General features: G+C 42.2%; 1 protein-coding gene across 4 annotated transcripts in view; it reads right to left on the bottom strand.

Annotated features, from left to right (window-relative positions):
• The window catches only part of CABIN1 (calcineurin binding protein 1), a 372,633-nt gene that overhangs the window by 133,475 nt on the left and 212,998 nt on the right, over positions 1–26,160 (bottom strand). For all 4 annotated transcript variants that reach the window (XM_073629206.1, XM_073629207.1, XM_073629208.1 and 1 more), the window contains one exon: positions 8,054–8,167. In XM_073629206.1, the coding sequence (XP_073485307.1) occupies positions 8,054–8,167 (114 nt within the window). The remainder of the gene's footprint in view (positions 1–8,053; positions 8,168–26,160) is intronic.

Genomic DNA, 26,160 nt, shown 5'->3' with positions numbered 1-26,160 from the left:
AGAGCTACAGTATATGTGTATTGGGGTGCCGATACAAATGACTTGTACTGCAACACAATGCACATTCTGTATATCTACGTAATAAAGGAGAAGTCCAGCCAAAGCTCGTTTGGCTCTACTTCTCCTATGGGTCACAGGAGTGCAGTTCGTTCTTCACTCCTGTGACCCGTTTTCAGCAGAGAGCGGACTGGAATCCGCTCTCTGCTGACGTCACCAATGTTAGTCCAGGCACTGCGTCATCCCGACCACGGCGTCTGGATCCGTCAGGTGCCTGGACTGACACCCCGCTCAGCCTCACAGCGAGCAATGAGAGCCTGAGCCGGCCGCCCCCTCCACAGCCCAGCGCTCCAATGAGCGATGAGGGAGATGAGCAGGGAGCTGTGACTGACAGTCTGCAGCTATCTGCTCATGGAGCTGTCAAAATCTAGCGATCGGCGGTGTTCGATCGCTCGGTTCTCAGTGTAGAGGCGCCAGGGCACCGATGATGCATCCACCTAGGTAAGTATTAATCAGGAAATATTTTTTCCTTTACTTCTCTTTTAAAGTGTGTAATTGTAATGTGGTAAAAAAAAAAGTTGACCTGTTCAATACTTATTTTACCTGCTGTATATGTGACTCCCATATATATATATATACATATATATATATATATATATATATATACAGTATCTCACAAAAGTGAGTACACCCTTCACATTTTTGTAAATATTTAATTATATCTTTTCATGTGACAACACTGAAAAAATGACACTTTGCTACAATGTAAAGTAGTGTGTGTACTCACTTTTGTTGCCAGCGGTATAGACAATAATGGCTGTGTGTTGAGTTATTTTGAGGGGATAGCAAATTTACACTGTTATACAAGCTGTACACTCACTACTTTACATTGTAGCAAAGTGTCATTTCTTCAGTGTTGTCATATGAAAAGATATAATAAAATATTTACAAAAATGTGAGGGGTATATTTACTTTTGTGAGATACTGTATATGCATGGGGGTCACATTTGCTTGTCAGGATTTTTTTCCTACAAAGCCACACTGTATTACATACGGTTTGTTTCACACTGTTAGTTTATCATCTGATCTAACCAGCTGCAAATAGCCTCTCCATATGGATACCATTATATTCACTTAAATTCATCAAGGATGCTGAGCAGCTGCAGTGATATAAAGAGAGCCACTAGAGGGAGACTCTAGAAGTTAGTATATGTAATAAGATTTGGCAAGCAAACATAGCTAAGAAAGTTACATTACAACATTTGATTAAGGTAAATATTAAAACATAAAAAGAAATAATGAGGGCAATTAAAGTGGTATTACATCCAGAACTGAAAATGTAATATTTTACAGCTTATCAAACATTAGATGTGGTGGCTGCATTTATTTTCTTTTTTAAACCCCCCCCCCCATTTTTAACTGGTCATTTGCCCAGTATCACACATTCTGTACTAGTGTGACCCCACTGTGGATGAAGAACAGGGGACATAGCAGACAGCAGCAGTCTGGGGGGAAGGGGGGTAGTGTTAGATGTACTAGCAGATTTGAATTCACTAACAAATTGAAGCCAAACTCCAGTTCACACATTATGATGAGTTACAGCAAACATTTTTTTCCTTTTCAGATAAAGGTTTTACATGAATAAATAAAAGCTGCTAATTTTAATCACCCCTGACAGTGTTAAATGGTTTGTCTCATCCATATAAACGGATCCAGACTTGCTGGCTAGATCACCGATAAAAATAGAAGAAACAAAGCCAAAAAAAAGAGACAAATCCAACCACCACATCTAAGAATTGGTAAGATGCAATATAATAAATGTTTGTTTTTGGGTTTAATTCCATTTCAATCAAAACTGGAGGCGACAGAATCCGAAGCAGCTGTGCACGACAACCAATCAGCTTCTAACTTTTTTCAGTTAACCACTTCCGGACCGCCGCACAACGATGTACGTCCAAGATTTTTGAGGGTAAAAGTTTGACGCCATTCCACGAGCAGGCGCAATTTTGAAGCGTGACATGTTGGGTATCAATTTACTTGGCGTAACATTATATTTCACAATATAAAAAAAAATTGGGCTAACTTTACTGTTGTCTTATTTTTTTATTCAAAAAAGTGAATTTTTTCCAAAAAAAGTGCGCTTATAAGACTGCTGCGCAAATACGGTGCAAAAAAAAGTATTGCAACGACCGCCATTTTATTCTCTAGGGTGTTAGAAGAAAAACCATATATAATGTTTGGGGGTTCCAAGTAATTTTCTAGCAAAAAAAACTGTTTTAAACATGTAAACACTTAAAATCCAAAACGAGGCTGGTCCTTAAGTGGTTAAAGTGCTTGTAAAGCCTTACATATATCCAGTGAAGTGACTGGCTTCTGGTAATACACAGAGATTAAAGAAATCCTTCTAGATAAGCTTTATCCGTTTATCTGCAGTCTTTTCAGTCATTCAAAGCGCATAATTTATACAGCTTGTCTGAGCTTCCAGAAAGCAGGGGGGCGAGGAGCTGAAGTTACACTCTGCAGAGCTCAGTAAGGAAAGCTAGTTGGAGGGAAAAGACTCCATTTACACAGCACGCAGGAAAAGAGCTGAGGCTGGCAATCAAAGGCTGTGTGCTGGAACTACTTCCCCTGTCACCTTTTTTCTCTTGGTGTCAGGAAAGCTTGTCAGAAATGATTCATGCGGTTAGCAGAAGAACAAAGCAGCAGACAGAAATGACACCTAGTGCTCTGGACTGAGACAAGTACACACTATAGAGGGATATGCTTTGTTCACATTTCACATCTGAGGTTTACAACTACTTTAACCTATGGAAGGTTTCACCTGCTAAATAACCTTTTTTGCTATTCAGCACTGTGCTACTGTAACTGGCAATTGCGTGGCCATGCAACACTGTACGCAAATTAAATGTATATTATTTTTTTCAGATAAATAGAGCCTTTTTTGATGGAATTTGAGGTATTTGATCACCACTGGGTTTTTTATTTTTTTACTATATAAACAGAAAAAGACCAAAAACTTGGAAAACAAACAACAATATTTTCTTTCTGTTGCAAAACATATCCAATAAAAAAAAAAAAAAAAAATTATACTGCTATAAATTATACCGCTTTACTTGGTAAAAAAAAAAAATGTAAAAAAAAAGTCCCAATAGGTGTATATTAATTGGTTTGTGCGAAAGTTCTAACATCTACAAATTATGTTATATATACTGGAAGTTACGGAGCTATAGACGCTATACTGTAATGGTGATCATTGAACTATAGTGGGACTGTGATAGGGTGGCAGGCAATCTGGCGCTAACAGACACTATCTGGAAGGGTCACTTACTAACATTGATGTCGCTAGTGACACTAATACAGTCATCAGGGATAATCCTGTACACTGTCACTGTACTAATGGCATTGGCTGGGTAGAGATTAACATCTAGGGGCAATCAAGGGGTTAACTGTGTGCTGCTATTACTTTCTGATCTGGCCTTTTTTTTCTCCCTGCTTTTCAGGGAGAAGAAACAGCCAGATCACTGTTCCCTGTACACAGAGTTCTATGTTTTTGTAAACACAGACTCTGTGCGTGATTGGACACAGACGATCAGCTGATTTCAGCCAAAATCATTGGCTGAAATTTGCTGCCAAACTTGTGCTGTGTTCAATCACGTGCACCCTAAACCCGGAAGGCGGCCAGTGATGTACATGTACATGACTGTGCCACTACCTGTCGCCCACTCCCAGTATATTTATGGAGAGTGGTTGGCAGTTGGTTAAAGCGTTAGTAAACCTCAGACATGAAAAGTAAACAAAGCAAATCCCTCTAGTTTGTAACTTGAATTCAAAGCACCTAGTCTGGTTCTACTCTGATCCCTTTTATATCTGCATGAGTCACTGATAAAAGCCCACACCTCAGCCCCCTCCAGCACACAGCATGTGACTCAGACTCAGCTCTGTGTTTTTTTGTCTATGAGCCGGTGTCCTGCCGATAAAGGTCCCCCGGCGAATAATGCCCCCCCCCCCCCGTACTGTGCAGGCGCAGCACGAACCACAACGGAGCCGCCGAATATAGCCGAAGATGAACAGCTGTGAGTCAGCTGTACACGGCGCCTGTGCAATGACCACGACATTGTGCCAGATGCTGCCGCACGCTCCCGATGCTCGTGTTACTCTGCAAGGGGCGGGTGTATTACTGTTATATCGTGTAAGGGGTGGATGGCTACAGAAGAGGCCGAATTTTAAATTGATGGGCAGAGCTAATAACTTAGGGGTTGTTTTAACAATAAACTACACGTTTTTGCGGGGTGTGTTTAAACAAATGAAGGGAGGGTTTTGCAATGTTGATGGGCGATTTCACGGGCCCGTCAATTTAAAATTTGCCCTCTTCTGTAGCCATCCGCCCCTGTGTGAAACGTGTGTTGTGGAAGGCTGTAGAGAAGATATGGCTGCAGATAAACATGTACAACGTATGTAGGAGTATTTGTTTCATCTCTGTGTATCATCTGAGGCCAGTTATTTCACTGGGTGTATGTGAGGAATTACAACCTCTTTAAGCTTTAAAAATGACAGGGGATTGGTTGCCATGCACTGTTGCTCCAGATTCTGGCAGTTTCAGTTTGAATATAGTTGCAAATGTTTCATTACTTGAAAGAAGTAGGAATAATATTCACAATTTTGTATTTCAATGTATCTACTCATAAACAAAAATGTGTATTGTTTACTGTAAAGTTCTAATGATCTTCTGGAAGTGTGTGTGTAAATATAATTCTATGAATATTATAAAATAAAAAGTTTTGAAAATTACGTACTTTATATTAAGTGTTCCTTTAACCGCCTCCTGCTCGCTGTATAGACAAATGACGGCAGAGTGGGGCGGCTCTCATTCGCTGTCCGGTGACCATTCATACCCGCTGGGCATTCAATCCAATAAAATACACTAAAAACAGACTTATGGTGATATGTTCGCCATCCGACAGGCGGATCGAATGACGATCGGATGACAATCGAATGGAAATGACCGTCCCATAGAGGAGAGCGGGCTATGTTTGCTCTGCATAGTGGAGTGAACACAGACCTGTCATTCGCCTGTTCAGTGGGGATCAGAGGATAGATGCCCCACTGAGCACGTGGATCCGTTTCGTCTTCAAGGGGCCTTAAGGCCTGTACACACGATACGAAAATCGGAAGTAAAATTTCATCCGACTAACGATCTGCCGATTTTCGGATCGCTAGTATGGTGCTTTAAACAGCCAATTTTGTTTTTTCGTCAGACAAAAGCTGGATGTGCAGACTATTCAATTTTTGTCATACGTGAACTCAACGTCCGAATTTCGTCTAATTAGTATGGTTTTCGTACGAAAAAAATCGTAAGCGCAAGACTACACATGCTCAGAAATGAAAGAACACATACAAAACTAGTCAACACATTTCGTCACTTCTGAAGTTGTATTCTGTCGTACGAGAATTTTAGTATGGTGAGCAACCTCTTAACTTTCAACAAGCTATCGAAACGAGCTTCAGGGATCTTTGAAATTGAAAAAGGCCTTTAATTGGGCAAAACTGCCAGATAAGTCATGTTAAGACTTTACTGGATTTCCCCAATTGTATTCTGGTAACTGAATGCAGTTAATACATTTAATAACTAAAACTATAATTCAGTATACTAATTAAAAACAAATTGTTGCGCTCAAGCACAACTGGCAGGGTTATAGTTTGTCTCTGATCCTTTAAGGGCCAGGTCACACCAGAACGCAGTGCGGAAAAGCGTGTTCCATGCGTGTTTCCTGCACTGCATTCTAGACGCACTGCTTTTACAGTTTGCTGCAGGTGCCAATACATTCTTAACGACATCCCAAAACGCAGATTGCAAATGCCGTGCATATGCAGGTACCAAATTGCATGGTACCCCAGTACTATGCAATTTGGGGAAACAATCTTTCAAAAGTAGTGCACTTTTTGTGTGTTCTGGTGCGACTTGCAGCCTATTCAAATTAAAGGGATGCCAAATCACACTACAAGGGAATGCACAGGAGTCGTAGAGGAATGTGGCCCTCACTGTCTCTTTTGCTGGATCACATGGTTTGCAGTCAAATACAGAGAAATACATGTTAACCGCTTACCGACCGCATCACTTAGGTGTACGGCAATAAGGCGGCTCTCCTACAAAGGAACACATACCTAGTACCTGATCTGGCACAAGCCGATTAGTGGGTGTCGGCCAATGGATGTCCGCTGATCGACAAAGGGAGACAGAGAACAGAGCTCTGCCTATGTAAACAAGGCAGAGCTCTGCTCTGTTCTGTCAGCAGGAATATGATGGATTTGCTTTCCCTGCAATGCAGGGAAAAAAATCCATCAGATCCCTTAGTAAAAACAAAACATATAGTACACAAAAATATTGGTTAGGCACACATTTAACCCTCTGACCACCCAAGATGTTTAACCCCTTCAAAGCCAGTGTCATTAGTACAGGGACCGTGCATATTTTTAGCACTGATCACTGTATTAGTGTCACTGGTTTCCACAAAGCATCAGACTGTCCGCCACAATATCACAGTCCCTCTATAAGTCGCTGATTGCCGCCATTAGTAGTATATAAAAAAAATTAAAAATCCACTATATACTATAGTTTGTAGATGCTAGAACTTTTGATCAAACCAATCAATATACGCTTATTGGGATTTCTTTTTTACCAAAAATATGTAGCAGAATACATATTGGCCTAAATTTTTTGAGGAAATTCGATTTTTTTAAATTTCCTCATTGGATAGGTTTTTTAGCAGAAAGTAAAAAATATTGTTTTTTTTTTTTTTTTAATTGCCTGTCTTTATTTGTTTATAGTGCAAAAAATAAAAACCCCAGTGGTGATCAAATACCACCAAAAGAAAGCTCTATTTGGGCACAGCGTTGCATGACTGCGCAATTGTCAGTTAAAGTAACGCAGTGCCATATCGCAAAAAATTGCCTGGTCATGGAGAGGGGCATAAAGTTTTAATAATACTGTATTTTTTTTTAAAGATAAGGGTCCTTGAAGTAGGCATTTGCCTACTTGAGTGGCCCAGGTTTTTGAGATCTCTGAAAATTAAAGGTTTGTCCAGACAGCTCTAGGAGACAGTTTTTCAGTTTGCTAGTAGCTTAGGACCTTTCCTAAGGCTCGATTCACATCTATGATGTTGCTTTTGAGTGTTTCTGCAGTGCTAGTTGCTGTTTTTTTACCACGATTTTGCAGCGATTTGCATTTTGTTATGCTTTTTTTTTTTTTTTTTTTTTTTGACAAATTTGTTGTTGGGCAGATTAAAAAAACGCAAAAAGAAAATTGCGGCAAAAACGCACTACATGCTTTTCTGCAGCTTCTCCATTGAAATCTACCCATGAACCCATGTTAAAAAAATGTCCTGCAATTCTGCAAAAAAAAGAAAAAAAACGCATTTCTGTGAATAGAGCCTAATATGACAAGTGTCCTGTAATTGGAAATCATCAGAAATATTGCATATAGCAACAATCAGATATTGCCTGTCATTTTGCAGCATACCTTAGTATATATGAAAGGAGGCATCAGACTGGTTGTTTTTGGACTGCAACTACCAATGCCTTCCCTCTAGCTTTTATAAAAACACACCTTTAGCCCTGGTTCACATTGATACATTGATGCTACTTTGAAATTCCGCTACTTCACTTGAGTAGCGGGATTTCAAAGTAGCAAGGTCGGCGTGATTTCAGCTGCTACTTGATAGACATATGTGTGGCTTCATGCACAGATGTCTATTGAAGTTGCAGCTGAAATCGGCAAAAGTAGTACAGGAACTACCTTTGCAAATCAGTGCAGCGCCGCAAAATCGGTGTTGCACCGATTGGAACAGTGCCATTGCCTCCAATAGGCTGCGACTTGTCATGCGATTTGATCTCTCAAATCGCTCCAATGTGAACCTAGGCTTTATTCATTAACTTGAAACTCAGCTAACCTGAGCTCCATTCTATAAGAATGAAATAGATGACTCATGTGTCCAGTTAACTCTTTCAACAGAACCCATTTTTATTCTGACCATCTTATTATACACAGCACAAAACTTACATTGAAGAAATTGGTCTTGTTCCTCTCGTAGAAGAGTCCCTGCGCTGGCATGTGCTTCAGCTGCTGCCACGGGATACTGCTGCCTAGCAACACGTCTCGGGCCCACTGCAAGTTCTGAGGAGACAACAGACAGGATGAAACAGATACTGCTTTGGGTATATGCTGTGCATGTATATATATATATATATATTTATTTATTTTATTCCCCCAATAAGAACACATATTTGCTTTATAAATTAGGTATAGAAAGAAACACTGTGTGTGGTATCAAATAGATGGCAAACCAGTCCCCTAGAGTTCGATTACTGTTATAACATCCAAAGATTTCAAAATCAACTAATACCATTCCACAACAAATATATATATGTTCTAAAATCTGGCCAAGAGAAGGCAGAGATCCGTAGCAACCAATCAGATTCCACCTCTTAGTATTCCAGTGCAGGTTAGGACAAGTTGACATTTAAAAGGTTGATATGGGTAAAGGGCCCAGTATTCTCCATTAGAGTTTATTTTAATAATAACCTCTTATGACAACCCTAGATCATAAGTAAAATCGCAAAAAAAGAAACTGAAGTTTTACTCAATCCTTTAAATCCGGAGTTTGAATCTGATTGAATGCTTCCTGTCTGTCACAGAACAATTTCAAGAAATCAATGACATGGCAAAATAACTGCATGAGATGTTTCAGAAGGCAGTTGCCATTTCTTCACACATGGACTGCATACTAGTTCTGGGACATCAGCATCACTCTTTGCAAAGATGAACAGGTGAAATCTGAACTTAAAGTGGTGTTCCGGCCAAAATTATACTTTTTAAATAAAAATACCTCTATAATACACAAGCTTAATGTATTCTAGTAAAGTTAGTCTGTAAACTAAGGTCCGTGTTGTTAGTTTATAGCAGTAGTTTGTTATTTTATAAACTTACAGCAGGCCGTGGCCATCTTAAGTGTGGGCATCTGAAGCCAGACTGTATTTCTTCCTGGATCTCATCCTTGCAGATCTCGCACATGCTCAGTGCAGCACAAGCAGTGTAATAGGTTTCAGGTCAGGTTTCCATAGCAACAGCAGTTACAGAGGAAGTTGCCGCCCCTTCCCAGAAGGCATTGCAAACAGGAAATGATGCGATGGGCCGCGGCCAGGGAGGAGGAAGTGAAAAATGAATACAGCAGATATACAGTATGTGCTGAGAAAAAAATTTAAAAATATTCAATTCGTTTACAGTGCACAGTTTAGTGAGGGATGCTGAAGAGTTGTAAAAGTGGGTGGAACTCCACTTTAAGGTATGTTTTTGCACAATTATTTTGGTCCAGCTTAGACCTATGTAAGTATGCACATTCCATACCTGGCAGATCCTTATTACAGTGATCCTTGCCATCTTTCAGTTCCCATGTCGAGCGGCTGCCTTGCTGTAACTACGGGGGGGGGAATCGCTTGATTGGCACAGGTACAATTCAGACAGAATGCCTTGCATTTTTCTCAATGACACAAAAGGCATTTTTAGGCACTGCTGAGTTTGTAGAGGTTGATCTGCTAACAGCCTTAAAGAGGAGTTCCAACCTGGGGGGGAAAAAAAATTATAAAAGTCAGCAGCTACATATACTGTAGCTGCTGACTTTTAATACAAGGACACTTACCTGTCCTGTCTAGGGAGCCCACAATGTCGGCACCCCTAGCTGATCCATTCATCAGCTCCGAGTGCAGGCATTGGGCATCTTCACTAAGGGAGACAGGAAGTGAAAGCTTTCTAAATGGCCCCGATGTCTTTTGGGACCAGTGTCTCTCGGGGGAGGAGGATGGGCTGGAAATTCCGTAGATCGCCACTCAACGATTACGAGCGATCTTACCCAGAAGTGGGAGCGGGTACCTGGTTTTGACAGGTATCCGCTCCCCCCAAAAAGTGCCAAATGTGGCAGCGGAAGGGGGAGGAAGCAAACAAGTGGAGCTTCCCCTTTTGGGTGGAGCTCCACTTCAACAGCTTCAGAAGATTTTACCCCTATCCTGACCAGAGCACTTTTTGCCATTTGGCACTGCGTCACTTTAACTGACAATTGCGCGGTCGTGTGACGTTGCACCCAAACAAAATTGACATCCTTTTTCCCCCACAAATAGAACTTTCTTTTGGTGGTATTTGATCACCTCTGCGGTTTTTATTTTTTTGCGCTATAAACAAAAAAAGCGACAATTTTGGAAAAAACGCATATTTTTAACTTTTTGCTATAATAAATATCCCCCAAAAATATATAAAAAAAAACTTTCTTTCCTCAGTTTAGGCCAATATGTATTGTTCTACATATTTTTGGTAAAAAAAAAAAAAAAATTGCAATAAGCGTGTATTGATTGGTTTGCGCAAAAGTTATAGCGTCTACAAAATAGGGGATAGTTTTATGGCATTTTTATTAAATTTTTTTTTACTAGTAATGGTGGCAATTTGTGATTTTTATCGGGACCGCGACATTATGGTAGACAATTTTGACACATTTTTTAGACCATTGGCATTTTTACAGCGATCAGTGCTATAAAATTGCATTGATTACTGTAAAAATGGCACTGGCAGGGAAGGGGTTAACACTAGGGGGCGATCAAGGGGTTAATTGTGTTCCCTAGTGTGTTCTCTAACTGAAGGGGGGAGTGGACTGTGTAGGGGAAGAGATAGATCGCTGTTCATACTCTGTATGAACAGACGATCTGTGACTTCTCCCCTCAGAGAACTGGAAACCGTGTGTTTACACACATAGTTCCCGGTTCTCCGTGTGCCCCGAGTGATTGTGGGAGCCCGGCGGTGATCGCGACCGCCGGGCACTCGCATCGGCTCCGTGGGTGAGCAGGGCTCGCGCCTTGTCGTTTCACCCAGCCGCGCCATTCTGCCGCAGTACAACTGCGGCGGCTGGTCGGCAAGTGGCTAAAGTGCAATTAAACCTCTCTATTCTTTACAGCCAAGGAAGCCGCTTCTGTTTGAACTGCAACTGCCATGGAGCATGTGATCAGTTAGGACACCAGCCATTTGATGGTTTGACAGTTTGGTTGAGGACACCATCAAATCAAACTGTTTTTTGAAAGTGGTAAATCAATGGGTTTAATTCTGCTTTATGATTTACAGCTGGGGCTCTGGGCTTCAGCAAAATGGCAGCCTCCAGCAAGAAGAAACATGAGTAATGCTGAAGGCAATTTACAGCACACACTAATTTTGGTAGCATAATTATTAATGTGGAATGTATGTTCCTTGCTAAAGAACATTATTTTTAATCAAGTTATTATGGGTAAAGTTCCGCTCTAAAGGAAGGAACATCTTCTATAGGCACGAAAAATGTTTAAGACAGGGTCTTCTAGTGTTAACAGAAAGAATGAACATTCACGCTGGGTTCACACTAGTGGGAATCAGATGCGGGGAACCCGCATCCAATTCGCAATAGTAGGACATTGTGACTGGCTCCCTATGGAGTCGGTTCACATATCTCTGCAGCAGCTCTGTGCGTCTTTTGATCAGTTTCAGGTCCGAATTCAGCCAAAAATTCGCCCTGAAATCAGACCTGAAACAGTGAACAAGGGACGCACCGGACTCCTGCTGTGAGCCGCTGCGTGCTCATATGTGAACCCAGCCTAAAGCAGAGTTCCCTCCATGTTATACATGTCAGTAGCCCATGTTACCATGGCAATATTGTGTAACACCACAGATCCATGTGGTAATATTACCCATGATGTATTGCCTCCCATTCTGTCTGTTTTTGGATGTGCAGGAGATAGTGGAAAGGTAACACAAAGTAGGCCTTCAGACATTTTATACACTAATTAGGCAATAAAACATAATGTACTGTTTTAAATGACTGCATAAGTGCACTAAGTCCAAGAAAACTTTTTTTTTTTACACCTGTAGCAATATTTAACCTAATCAATGTACTTAACCAATTACACTATTGCTCAGCAGCCAGTATTCTTGACATCTTACCCGCTAAATCTCTGTTCAGATATAATAATACCTGTGCGGTAGTGGTGGCACTGCATTCAAAATCACTCAAACCTCTAGTGACCCCAGCGCCTCTCCACCACTACCTCTGCTAACACAGGCTGAATAGTACTTTACTTGCGTCATACCTACGCAAAGCAAATCACTTCTCAGTGTCATATGACTATATCATGTTACCCATTTTGAGCTTCTGCAGCACCTCTTTTCTGAGGTTGCATCTTATGAAGAAAGCAGGACAACCAGATCATGTAGCCCGATTTTAGAAAATGATTTTACTGTACTTTACTAATGTATTTTTTTTATAATTTTGTATTGTTCATACCAAGGATTTCTCTGCTATTAATATGAAACTTAGCATTTTCCTGGAGTGGGAGGCAGCAAGGCAGAATTGCTCTACTGTGCCCTTGCTTTCAGTATTTAGTACTTTTTCATTTTTCTAAGAACTGTTCACATTATGGTGAAAGTGGCACCCCAAATGCTAAAAGTTTGTTTGGGTGGCAGGGGTGTCTCAACAGAACGAGGGGCCTGAAGCAAAAACAAGGGGTCTTCAAAAGGTTTTCCACACTTTTATGTTTTTTGTTGAAAACGGTGAGGGCAAGAGGAGTTTTGCTGATGGCATTAAAAAGTTGGTACAACGCTTGGAAAAAATGCATTGCAAAGGAAGGTGACTATGTAGAAAAGTGATGCAATTTGTTTTTGAAATTCTTTAAAAAAAAAAAAAAAAACAGTTTAAAAAAGTGTGGAAACTTTTTGAAGAGCCCTCATATAATTCTTACACTAAAGTCTAAAGTGCACACAGTAGCAAGTGAGACAAAACATAGGTAACGGTGCAATTAAATTACGATATGTTTTTTTCCCTTTGCCTATTGGTGTTCTAAGTGTGAATAAGAGCTAGCGATACATGGCTCGAATTTTGACTGAAATTCAAGCTGCGGGTGACCTTGCCGATACCTCCCAATTTTATAAACTTCGAAAATGGAAAGAGCTGGGCAGAAAAAAGTCGGCAGGACAATGACTGCAGCCAGCTGGGCGCTAGCTGCCTGTCAGATTACAATAGCTCGCAGTGGGAGATTCTTCCACCCAGCTCTTTAGTGTCGATGGGGGAATCTATTGATTTTTCTCATACAGCCCAATGGGCCCTTTTATCAGGGCCTCTCCCTGATGCAAAAGCTCTGCCCACTTACTCTGCATAACCTCATCCCTAGAATATAGTGCTGCATCTTGGGCTGGGTACTGTAAAACAGAAGATTCCAGCACCGGCAACCAATGCTACTCTGCAAAGAATATGGTTGGGGCCAGATCAGAGACAGGAGACATTGGAAATTGCAGTTTGTCCCTCCCAGGAAAAGGCACTGTATAGTATAAGACATAAATATGGATATGCCATACGACATTGATCAGGTTTCATCACAGTCAATGAGTTTCTTTAGCAGTTGAAAGGCCGTGTTCTCTGCTCTCTGTCACAGCTGGGATTACTGATCACACACTACGGGTAAAGAGATTCAAGCATAGCTTTCAGTGACTGGGTAGTGTAAAGATACCCACACATTGGCTTTTGAAAAACCCATTAAATTAAACCATGCAACAATGTTTTTGTTCTATCTGACATGTACACCCATTAGACACAATGCTGAATTTCCTTGCTTAACCAGGATAAAACAATCAAAACTGACCAAGAATTGTATAACCCATTTAACTGAAATAATGTTGATGATCTTCTTTTGTCAAATAACTCCTGTACATTGGAAGAGTTCAGATTGTACCACTAGAGAGGATTACACAAACCAACTTGCTCTAACCATAGACACTGTAAGAATGACTAGTAAGAACTACCTTTCCTTCCAGCACAGGATTCTGGGTTCAGTTTCTACCTATGTCACTGTCTGCACTGAGTTTGTATGTTTCTGCACATGTCTGGCTTTTCTCCAGGTCTTTCCTTATACAATCCAATACATACTGGTAGGTTAACTGGCCTTCACCAGAGATCAGCTCTACAGTAAAACTGAGATAGGAATATTAAATTGTGAGTATGGACAGTTAATGTTCTCTGCAAAGCACTTTGGGGAAATTGTCAGCATTATACAGCTATGTAGAAATAAAAGTACGTCACATACAGTTGGGTCCATATATATTTGAACACACGCACAATTTTAGTTTTCGGGTATTTACCAAAACATATTCAAGCTATAGTTATATAATGGATATGTACTAAAAGTGCACACTATCAGGTTTAATTTGAGGGCATGTACATCCAAATCGGAGGAAAGGTTTAGGAATTACAGCTCTTAAGATTAGCCACCCCCCCCCCTTTTTCAGGGGGCCAAAAGTACCGTACTTATCGGCGTATAACACGCACCCCAAGTTTAGGAGGGAATTTTAAGGAAAAAAAACTTTTAGGAGGGAAGATGAAGGGAAAAAAACTTACATTTAAATGCTCATCATTGCAGACTTCTCAGTGCAGCCTTGTCAGTGCAGCCTTCCCCAGTGCAGCCTTGTCACTGCAGCCTTCCCCAGTGCAGCCTTGTCAGTGCAGCCTTCCCCAGTGCAGCCTTGCCCCAGTGCAGCCTTGCCCCAGTGCAGCCTTGCCCCAGTGATCCCCTGCCATCCTGGGCTTCAAAATCGCCGACCGCGACTTGAAAATGGCGCCGCCGGTGCCGAAATACACAGAGCCGGTCCTCGGCTCTTCTCGGCGGCTCTCGTTCACTTTCGGCTCCACTCGTAGTCCCGCCCGGGATGGGCGTGACTGTGAGCGGAGCTATCCGAACTTAGTCGAGTACACTCGGCTAGGTTCGGCCGGCGTCGAGTGAAGCCGAAAGTGGCCGAGAAGAGCCGAGGACCGGATCTGTGTATTTCGGCGCCGGCGGCGCCATTTTCAAATCGCGGTCGTCGATTTTTTAGATCTGTCAGCTCAGGATCGCAGGGGATCGGCGTATAACACGCACCCGCGATTTTCCCCTGATTTTAAGGGGAAAAAAGTGCGTGTTATACGCCGATAAATACGGTAATTGGACAATTGAATCAAAAGCTGTTTCATGGCCAGGTGTGGGCTACTTCTTCGTTATTTCTTCATCAATTAAGCAGCTAAAAGGTCTGGAGTTGATTCTAAGTGTGGTATTTGCATTTGGAATCTATTGCTGTGAACCTACATCATTCGTTCAAAGAAGCTGTCCATGCAAGTGAAACAGGCGATTGTAAGGCTTAAAAAATGAAACAAATCTATCAGATAGATAGCAGCAACATTAAGAGTGGCCAAAACAACAGTTTGGTACATTCTGGGGAAAGAACAACCCACCGGTGAGCTCAGCAACTTCAAAAGTCCTGGATGTCCACAGAAGAGAACAGTGGTGGATAATCACAGGATCCTCTCTATGGTAAAGAAAAACCCATTCACAACATCCAGACAAGTGAAGGACACTCTCCAGGAGGTGGGTGTATTATTGTCAAAGTCCACAATCAAAAGAAGACCTCAGGAGAGCAAATACAGAGGGTTCACCGCAAGGTGCATTCATAAGCCTAAATAATAGAAAAGCCAGATTAGACTTAGCCAAATAACATCAAAAATGGAACAGCTCATGATCCAAAGCACACAATGTCATCTGTAATACATAGTGGAGACAGTGTGATGGCATGGGCATGCATGGCTTCCAGGGGCAAGGGGTCATTGGTGTTTATTGATAATGTGACAGAAGACAGAAGCAGCCGGATGAATTCTGCAGTGTTTAGAGATATACTGTCAGCCCAGATTCAGCAAAGTTGATTGGACGGCGCTTCACAGTACAGATGGACAATGATTCAAAACACACTGCAAAAGCAACCCAGAAACTTTTGAAGGAACATAAGTGAATATTCTACAATGGCCGAGTCAATCACCTGATCTCAACCCAATTGAGCATGCATTTCACTTGCTGAAGGCAAAACTAAAGGCAGAAAGACCCACAAACAAAGAACAACTGAAGATAGCTGCAGTTAGAGCCTGGCAAAGCATCAGAAAGGAGGAAACCCAGTCTTGTTCATGGGTTCCAGACTTCAGGCAGTTATTGCCAGTAAAGGATTCTCAACAAAATATTAAAAATGAACATTTTATTTATGATTATATTCATTTGTCCAATTACATTTGAGCCCCTGAAAATGGAGGGACTGTGTAAAAAAATGGTTGCAGTTCCTAAAATTTGCACTTGATATGTTCAACCCCTTAAATTAAAGCTTAAAGTCTGCACTTCAAAATCATTTGGATTGTTTCATTTTAATTTTATTCTGGTGGCATACAGATCCAAAAGTATGAAAATTGTGCCCATGACCAAAAATATATGGACCCAACTGTAGATACTGTTGACGTTTTCAACATATTTGACCTGACAAACATAACATTTTCAACCAAATGGAGCCTACAAATAAATGAGAAAAACCTAAAACATATGACACATGAAAACAACATTCACAAATCATTCTCCTAATCTAAATGAACAAAATTGCAGATCTGTCATGTGGAATAAGGAGGCACAGCCCTACCACCACTTCTAATCCATGAAATTAGAACCATGTCATTAAGATTAAAGTATATGTAAGCCCTCACCTTGTAAAACAACCCATTGAGTTTAAAAGAGAAACAAAAGGCAAAGCATTTGTGTATAGATAAAAAAAAAAAAACATTATAAATACCCCTTTTCCCAATTTAATAAGTGATCACATTCCCTCTGTTCTCAGCTGCATAAGAGCTGGGGGGGAGGAGAAGCAGCAGTACACTGATCTTCCTAGTGAATGGCTGTGCGTGTGTGTGTGTGGGTGTGTGTGTGGGTGTGTGTGTGTGGGTGTGTGTGTGTGGGTGGGTGTGTGGGTGTGTGGGTGTCAGGACATGTCTGACCATTAGAGTTCCCAGCACAGCTACAGTTTTTAATAGGAAAGCAGACGGACTGGCAGGAGCAGCAGGGATTTCATACAAAAGAAGCCATACAAAGAGAACAGGATACTTTTTCATAAAAGTACATGGTACAGCAGGCACATACCAGGAATATGAAATGTTAGATTTACATACTCTTTAAAGCATACTGTATCTATCTAACCCCCAAAACACAAAAGCTTACCAGTTCTTAGGTGTGGTGGCTGATTTTTTTTAAAATTATTATTATTTATTTTTTTGACTGAACTAGTTTTCACTTTTAATGCCAAGAACATTTTCAGTAAGTACAAAAAAATACTCTACAACTAAGCAAACTAAAACACGTTAAAGGTCGGAGTCCAGGTGGTCTGCCTTGCACTGGGCTGTTCAATAAAACTACTATGGTGGCTTTCAATCCAGAGTGCAGCTACTTTCCTTCTTTCTACTTTTGCTTCTGATGTGGAGAAAAAACCACTAGAGGAGTCAGCACCCGCCGCTGGGACAGCTGGGATTGTGCTGATGATTGTATCTGTAGCAGAGCACTGTATTTTCTAAATACTTTTTGATCTTGCCAAAATTTCAGTGCCCTAGTCACTTTCTGTGGGCTTAAAAGAAAACACAAAAGACCCTATCTTTATTGTGTAAACTACTAATCCCATTAATCCACGGTGTAATAGAGGTGAACAAAGGCAACCATGTTGAAGTTTAACCTGTATAACAACCATCACTGCCTCCCCAGACACAATGGAGAAATCAGCAAAGACATGAAGGAACAAAAGTGCGTTATTTGTGGAATATCACATGAAAATTAAAGGGAAAAAAGCCTGAAAAAATAAAACTAATACACACACTACATCTAAGGAATATTTATTTCTGAGTTGAGATACACTTTAACCACTTTCCACCAGTAGGAAGTCCCTGTACACTGTTGATCATCAAGATGCCTTTTTCACTTAATCCTTGTGGTTTTTCATTAATGCCCCCTTTGTTGTGATTGTGGCGGTCTTGATGGTTAATTTACTGACAGTGTCCCAAGTGTCTCCTAAGCTAGCTTTTGCAGCCATTTCCTGTCTGGACTTTTATTTTTGTTTTTATCACCGACAACGTTGTAACTGCTTTTAGGTGTCTCATGGCGGCCGTCCGCACCCACGGCTCGGCTGCAGAAAGGCCACAGCCCGGTAGTGTGCCGCGGTCCGGGGGTTGACGACCCCTGCATTAAATTAGCACTCACACAACATCCTGTGCATGCTTCACAAATGTGGAACAAGAAACAGGAAGCGGTCTTGTCCTTTTGGGGGGACATGAGAGCTGAAGCAGTATATGAACATATGGGGAACGATCAGCCATGACATTACAAACTGCAGCCACATGTGAAACCAGCATTACAAGGTAAGGCAACCAAACACAGGGAATAGAACTATACTAATGCCTATTTAAATAACAAAAATATTTGAATATGTAAAATGTCATTAAAGATACATATGGATAAAGACATTGGGGGGGATTTATTAAAAGTAATTAGTGTACTTCACTACTGTGCTCTCAACCAAACTGTCAAGCCATCAAATGACTGGTGTCAAAGCTGATTATATGTGCAGCAATGTGGCAACTTCAGAGCAAACAGAGGCTAAGATGGCAGCTTCCTGAGAAAAAAGTTTTATTACTCAAATAGGTACATTATCTATAACTCTGACCATTTTTTTCTGCTCATCAGTTATCCTTATTGTTAGTGTATTAAATACAACTAGGGCCTGCACTCCTACTATGGAAGCAAGAATCACCCCCCCCCCCCCCCCGGCTATACAGTTATAACTCAATAAAGTCATTGAATTCTGCGACATGGAGATCTGATGGCGACTGCACCACTAAGCAGAAAAAGTTGTAAGTGGTTCCATTGGACAGACTTTGAACATTCCAGGGAATATAAACAGCTTGTCTCAAGCACACAGATCACAAGGCAATCCCTCAGTACTTATGGACCAGAATCTCTCTGTTGACTGGTTTCCCACCTCTCCAAAACCTCCTCTCCTCCTTATCCTTCAGTTCATCCCCTTCCCTTTCCACATGCCTTCCCATACATCAAGCGGAAGTAAATCCACTGATTTAACAGTTTCAAAAAACAGTTACATTTCTGACACATGCTGGGAATGTAACTGTAACATTGGTCTGTGCTCTCAACCAAACTGTCAAACCATTCAATGGCTGCTGTCATAACTGATCACATGTGCAGCATCATAGCAGTTGAAAATTAAACAGAGGCCAAGATGGCAGCTTCCTTGGCTGAAAACGATACGAGGGTTTACTTCCACTTTGACCACCTTTTTTTCTTCTTTGCTCTATTTCTTATACGTCTACCTCTAGCTTATCCCCACTTATTTCATCTCTTTGTTACTTTGTCTCCTATTCAGGAAGACTTTCAGGATTACAAAAATTGACTGTATTATTATTGCATAGACAACTAGAACATGCAGGAACCGGTCGAAATTCGGTACGTATGTATATCTGCCTATCTGACAGGAATCGGTCTCGCAACCGGCTTCTATCAAACGGGCATGCTGGGAAAGCAGAATCCTACCAGCAGCCAATCAGCGTGAGCTGTAAGCCCTGTTCCATGTGTTCTGGCCGGGGGGAAGGGGAGATCACTGCAGTAACATTGCTTGTGTTAGTATGGCGATCTATCGCTATTTTTTCATTCAGGCCACTGGGTTGTGTACCAGGCTTTAGAAATGGTTCCCTGAAAATGTCTATCCATGTCATTGGCACACATGCTTCTCTAGGTACTTATTCATCTGTAGAGATGGGCCGAACGACTCCCTGTTCGGTTCATGCCAGAACATTGGGAAAATTGTGGAGCCGAATAACGAACCCCTTTGAAATCTATTAGATCTGAACTGGAAAAATCTAAAGTGCCCATTTTGAGGGCTTAGAAGCTAATTATTGGGCATACAAAGAGCATAGAGTGTATCAATGAAAAAAAAAGTTTGTAAAAAACATCATTTTTAAATGAGCAGTGATTTACTGATGCTTAACCACTTAAGGACCGCCTAACGCCGATTTACGTCGGCAAAGCGGCACGGGCAGGCAAAATCACGTACATGTACGTGATTTGCCTTCCGCGGGTGGGGGGTCCGATCGGACCCCCCCCCGGTGCCCGAGGCGGTCCCGTTCTGTTCCCCGGCGATCCGAGATGAGGGGGAGGCCATCCGTTCGTGGCCCCCCCCTCGCGATCGCCGCCGGCCAATGGGAACATTCCTTTGCTGCTGTATGCTAAACAGCAGCAAAGGAAATTATGTCATCTCCCCTCGGCTCGGTAGTTTCCGTTCCAGCGCCGAGGGGAGAAGACATCAATGTGAGTGCACAACACTACACACACAGTAGAACATGCCAGGCACACAAAACACCCCGATCCCCCCCCCCGATCGCCCCCCAATCACCCCCCCCCCCGTCACAAACTGACACCAGCAGTTTTTTTTTTTTTTTTTTCTGATTACTGCATAGTGTCAGTTTGTGACAGTTACAGTGTTGGGACAGTGAGTATTACCCCCCTTTAGGTCTACGGTACCCCCCTAACCCCCCCTAATAAAGTTTTAACCCCTTGATCACCCCCTGTCACCAGTGTCGCTAAGCGATCATTTTTCTGATCGCTGTATTAGTGTCGCTGGTGACGCTAGTTAGGGACGTAAATATTTAGGTTCGCCGTCAGCGTTTTATAGCGACAGGGACCCCCATATACTATCTAATAAATGTTTTAACCCCTTGATTGCCCCCTAGTTAACCCTTTCACCACTGATCACCGTATAAACGTTACGGTTGACGCTGGTTAGTTCGTTTATTTTTTATAGTGTCAGGGCACCCGCCGTTTATTACCGAATAAAGGTTTAGCCCCCTGATCACCCGGCGGTGATATGCGTCGCCCCAGGCAGCGTCAGATTAGCGCCAGTACCGCTAACACCCACGCACGCAGCATGCGACTCCCTTAGTGGTATAGTATCTGATCGGATCAATATCTGATCCGATCAGATCTATACTAGCGTCCCCAGCAGTTTAGGGTTCCCAAAAACGCAGTGTTAGCGGGATCAGCCCAGATACCTGCTAGCACCTGCGTTTTGCCCCTCCGCCCGGCCCGGCCCACCCAAGTGCAGTATCGATCGATCACTGTCACTTACAAAACACTAAACGCATAACTGCAGCGTTTGCAGAGTCAGGCCTGATCCCTGCGATCGCTAACAGTTTTTTTGGTAGCATTTTGGTGAACTGGCAAGCAAGCACCAGGCAGCGTCAGGTTAGCGCCAGTAGCGCTAACACCCACGCACGCACCGTACACCTCCCTTAGTGGTATAGTATCTGATCGGATCAATATCTGATCCGATCAGATCTATACTAGCGTCCCCAGCAGTTTAGGGTTCCCAAAAACGCAGTGTTAGCGGGATCAGCCCAGATACCTGCTAGCACCTGCGTTTTGCCCCTCCGCCCGGCCCAGCCCAGCCCACCCAAGTGCAGTATCGATCGATCACTGTCACTTACAAAACACTAAACGCATAACTGCAGCGTTCGCAGAGTCAGGCCTGATCCCTGCGATCGCTAACAGTTTTTTTGGTAGCGTTTTGGTGAACTGGCAAGCACCAGCCCCAGGCAGCGTCAGGTTAGCGCCAGTACCGCTAACACCCACGCACGCAGCATACACCTCCCTTAGTGGTATAGTATCTGAACGGATCAATATCTGATCCGATCAGATCTATACTAGCGTCCCCAGCAGTTTAGGGTTCCCAAAAACGCAGTGTTAGCGGGATCAGTCCAGATACCTGCTAGCACCTGCGTTTTGCCCCTCCGCCCGACCCAGCCCAGCCCACCCAAGTGCAGTATCGATCGATCACTGACACTTACAAAACACTAAACGCATAACTGCAGCGTTCGCAGAGTCAGGCCTGATCCCTGCGATCGCTAACAGTTTTTTTGGTAGCGTTTTGGTGAACTGGCAAGCACCAGCCCCAGGCAGCGTCAGGTTAGCGCCAGTACCGCTAACACCCACGCACGCAGCATACACCTCCCTTAGTGGTATAGTATCTGAACGGATCAATATCTGATCCGATCAGATCTATACTAGCGTCCCCAGCAGTTTAGGGTTCCCAAAAACGCAGTGTTAGCGGGATCAGTCCAGATACCTGCTAGCACCTGCGTTTTGCCCCTCCGCCCGACCCAGCCCAGCCCACCCAAGTGCAGTATCGATCGATCACTGACACTTACAAAACACTAAACGCATAACTGCAGCGTTCGCAGAGTCAGGCCTTGATCCCTGCGATCGCTAACAGTTTTTTTGGTAGCGTTTTGGTGAACTGGCAAGCACCAGTGGCCTAGTACACCCCGGTCGTAGTCAAACCAGCACTGCAGTAACACTTGGTGACGTGGCGAGTCCCATAAATGCAGTTCAAGCTGGTGAGGTGGCAAGCACAAGTAGTGTCCCGCTGTCACCAAAAAGACAAACACAGGCCCGTCGTGTCCATAGTGCCCTTCCTGCTGCATTCGCCAATCCTAATTGGGAACCCACCGCTTCTGCAGCGCCTGTACTTCCCCCATTCACATCCCCAACCAAATGCAGTCGGCTGCATGAGAGACATTTTCTTTATGTCCTCCCGAGTACCCCTACCCAACGAACCCCCCAAAAAAGATGTTGTGTCTGCAGGAAGCGCGGATATAGGCGTGACACCCGCTATTATTGTCCCTCCTGTCCTGACAATCCTGGTCTTTGCATTGGTGAATGTTTTGAACGCTACCATGCACTAGTTGAGTATTAGCGTAGGGTACAGCATTGCACAGACTAGGCACACTTTCACAGGGTCTCCCAAGATGCCATCGCATTTTGTGAGACCCGAACCTGGAACCGGTTACAGTTACAAAAGTTAGTTACAAAAAAAGTGTCAAAAAAAAAAAAAAATATATAAAATAAAAAAAAATAGTTGTCGATTTATTGTTCTCTCTCTCTCTATTCTCTCTCTATTGTTCTGCTCTTTTTTACTGTATTCTATTCTGCAATGTTTTATTGTTATTATGTTTTATCATGTTTGCTTTTCAGGTATGCAATTTTTTATACTTTACCGTTTACTGTGCTTTATTGTTAACCATTTTTTTGTCTTCAGGTACGCCATTCACGACTTTGAGTGGTTATACCAGAATGATGCCTGCAGATTTAGGTATCATCTTGGTATCATTCTTTTCAGCCAGCGGTCGGCTTTCATGTAAAAGCAATCCTAGCGGCTAATTAGCCTCTAGACTGCTTTTACAAGCCGTGGGAGGGAATGCCCCCCCCCCCTGTCTTCCGTGTTTTTCTCTGGCTCTCCTGTCTCAACAGGGAACCTGAGAATGCAGCCGGTGATTCAGCCAGCTGACCATAGAGCTGATCAGAGACCAGAGTGGCTCCAAACATCTCTATGGCCTAAGAAACCGGAAGCTACGAGCATTTTATGACTTAGATTTCGCCGGATGTAAATAGCGCCATTGGGAAATTGGGGAAGCATTTTATCACACCGATCTTGGTGTGGTCAGATGCTTTGAGGGCAGAGGAGAGATCTAGGGTCTAATAGACCCCAATTTTTTCAAAAAAGAGTACCTGTCACTACCTATTGCTATCATAGGGGATATTTACATTCCCCGAGATAACAATAAAAATGATTAAAAAAAAAAAATATGAAAGGAACAGTTTAAAAATAAGATAAAAAAAGCAGAAAAATAATAAAGAAAAAAAAAAAAAAAAGCACACCTGTCGCCCCCTGCTCTCGCGCTAAGGCGAACGCAATCGGCGGTCTGTCGTCAAACGTAAACAGCAATTGCACCATGCATGTGAGGTATCACCGCGAAGGTCAGATCGAGGGCAGTAATTTTTGCAGTAGACCTCCTCTGTAGATCTAAAGTGGTAACCTGTAAAGGCTTTTAAAGGCTTTTAAAAATGTATTTATTTTGTTGCCACTGCACGTTTGTGCGCAATTTTAAAGCATGTCATGTTTGGTATCCATGTACTCGGCCTAAGATCATCTTTTTTATTTCATCAAACATTTGGGCAATATAGTGTGTTTTAGTGCATTTAAATTTAAAAAAGTGTGTTTTTTCCCCAAAAAATGCGTTTGAAAAATCGCTGCGCAAATACTGTGTGAAAAAAAAAAATGAAACACCCACCATTTTAATCTGTAGGGCATTTGCTTTAAAAAAATATATAATGTTTGGGGGTTCAAAGTAATTTTTTTGCAAAAAAAAAATAACTTTTTCATGTAAACAATAAGTGTCAGAAAGGGCTTTGTATTCAAGTGGTTAGAAGAGTGGGTGATGTGTGACATAAGCTTCTAAATGTTGTGCATAAAATGCCAAGACAGTTCAAAACCCCCCCAAATGACCCCATTTTGGAAAGTAGACACCCCAAGCTATTTGCTGAGAGGCATGTCGAGTCCATGGAATATTTTATATTGCGACACAAGTTGCGGGAAAGAGACACATTTTTTTTTTTTTTTTTTTTTGCACAAAGTTGTCACTAAATGATATATTGCTCAAACATGCCATGGAAATATGTGAAATTACACCCCAAAATACATTCTGCTGCTTCTCCTGAGTACGGGGATACCACATGTGTGAGACTTTTTGGGAGCCTAGCCACGTACGGGACCCCAAAAACCAAGCACCGCCTTCAGGCTTTCTAAGGGCGTGAATTTTTGATTTCACTCTTCACTGCCTATCACAGTTTCGGAGGCCATGGAAAGCCCAGGTGGCAAAAAACCCCCCCAAATGACCCCATTTTGGAAAGTAGACACCCCAAGCTATTTGCTGAGAGGTATAGTGAGTATTTTGCAGACCTCACTTTTTGTCACAAAGTTTTGAAAATTGAAAAAAGAAAAAAAAAATGTTTTTTCTTGTCTTTCTTCATTTTCAAAAACAAATGAGAGCTGCAACATACTCACCATGCCTCTCAGCAAATAGCTTGGGGTGTCTACTTTCCAAAATGGGGTCATTTGGGGGGGTTTTGTGCCACCTGGGCATTCCATGGCCTCCGAAACTGTGATAGGCAGTGAAGAGTGAAATCAAAAATTTTCACCCTTAGAAATCCTGAAGGCGGTGATTGGATTTTGGGGCCCCGTACGCGGCTAGGCTCCCAAAAAGTCCCACACATGTGGTATCCCCGTACTCAGGAGAAGCAGCAGAATGTATTTTGGGGTGTAATTTCACATATGCCCATGGCCTGTGTGAGCAATATATCATTTAGTGACAACTTTATGCAAAAAAAAAAAAAAAAAAAAAAAAAAGTGTCACTTTCCCACAACTTGTGTCAAAATATAAAATATTCCATGGACTCAATATGCCTCTCAGCAAATAGCTTGGGGTGTCTACTTTCCAAAATGGGGTCATTTTGGGGGGTTTTGTGCCACCTGGGCATTCCATGGCCTCCAAAACTGTGATAGGTAGTGAGGAGTAAAATCAAAAATTTACACCCTTAGAAATCCTGAAGGCGGTGATTGGTTTTCGGGGCCCCGTACGCGGCTAGGCTCCCAAAAAGTCCCACACATGTGGTATCCCCATACTCAGGAGAAGCAGCTGAATGTATTTTGGGGTGCAATTCCACATAGGCCCATGGCCTGTGTGAGCAATATATCATTTAGTGACAACTTTTTGTAAATATTTTTTTTTTTTTGGTCATTATTCAATCACTTGGGACAAAAAAAATAAATATTCAATGGGTTCAACATGCCTCTCAGCAATTTCCTTGGGGTGTCTACTTTCCAAAATGGGGTCACTTGGGGGGGTTTTGTACTGCCCTGCCATTTTAGCACCTTTAAGAAATGACATAGGCAGTCATAAACTAAAAGCTGTGTAAATTACAGAAAATGTACCCTAGTTTGTAGACGCTATAACTTTTGCGTAAACCAATAAATATACGCTTATTGACATTTTTTTTACCAAAGACATGTGGCCGAATACATTTTGGCCTAAATGTATGACTAAAATTTAGTTTATTGGATTTTTTTTATAACAAAAAGTAGAAAATATCATTTTTTTTCAAAATTTTCGGTCTTTTTCCGTTTATAGCGCAAAAAATAAAAACCGCAGAGGTGATCAAATACCATCAAAAGAAAGCTCTATTTGTGGGAAGAAAAGGACGCAAATTTCGTTTGGGTACAGCATTGCATGACCGCGCAATTAGCAGTTAAAGCGACGCAGTGCCAAATTGGAAAAAGACCTCTGGTCCTTAGGCAGCATAATGGTCCGGGGCTCAAGTGGTTAAAGTGAAATA

The sequence above is a fragment of the Aquarana catesbeiana genome, linkage group LG01, assembly GCF_042186555.1.
Source record: "Aquarana catesbeiana isolate 2022-GZ linkage group LG01, ASM4218655v1, whole genome shotgun sequence".
Taxonomy (NCBI): domain Eukaryota; kingdom Metazoa; phylum Chordata; class Amphibia; order Anura; family Ranidae; genus Aquarana; species Aquarana catesbeiana.
Note: the sequence above shows the minus strand (reverse complement) of the source record. Positions and strands in the feature narration are given on the sequence as shown.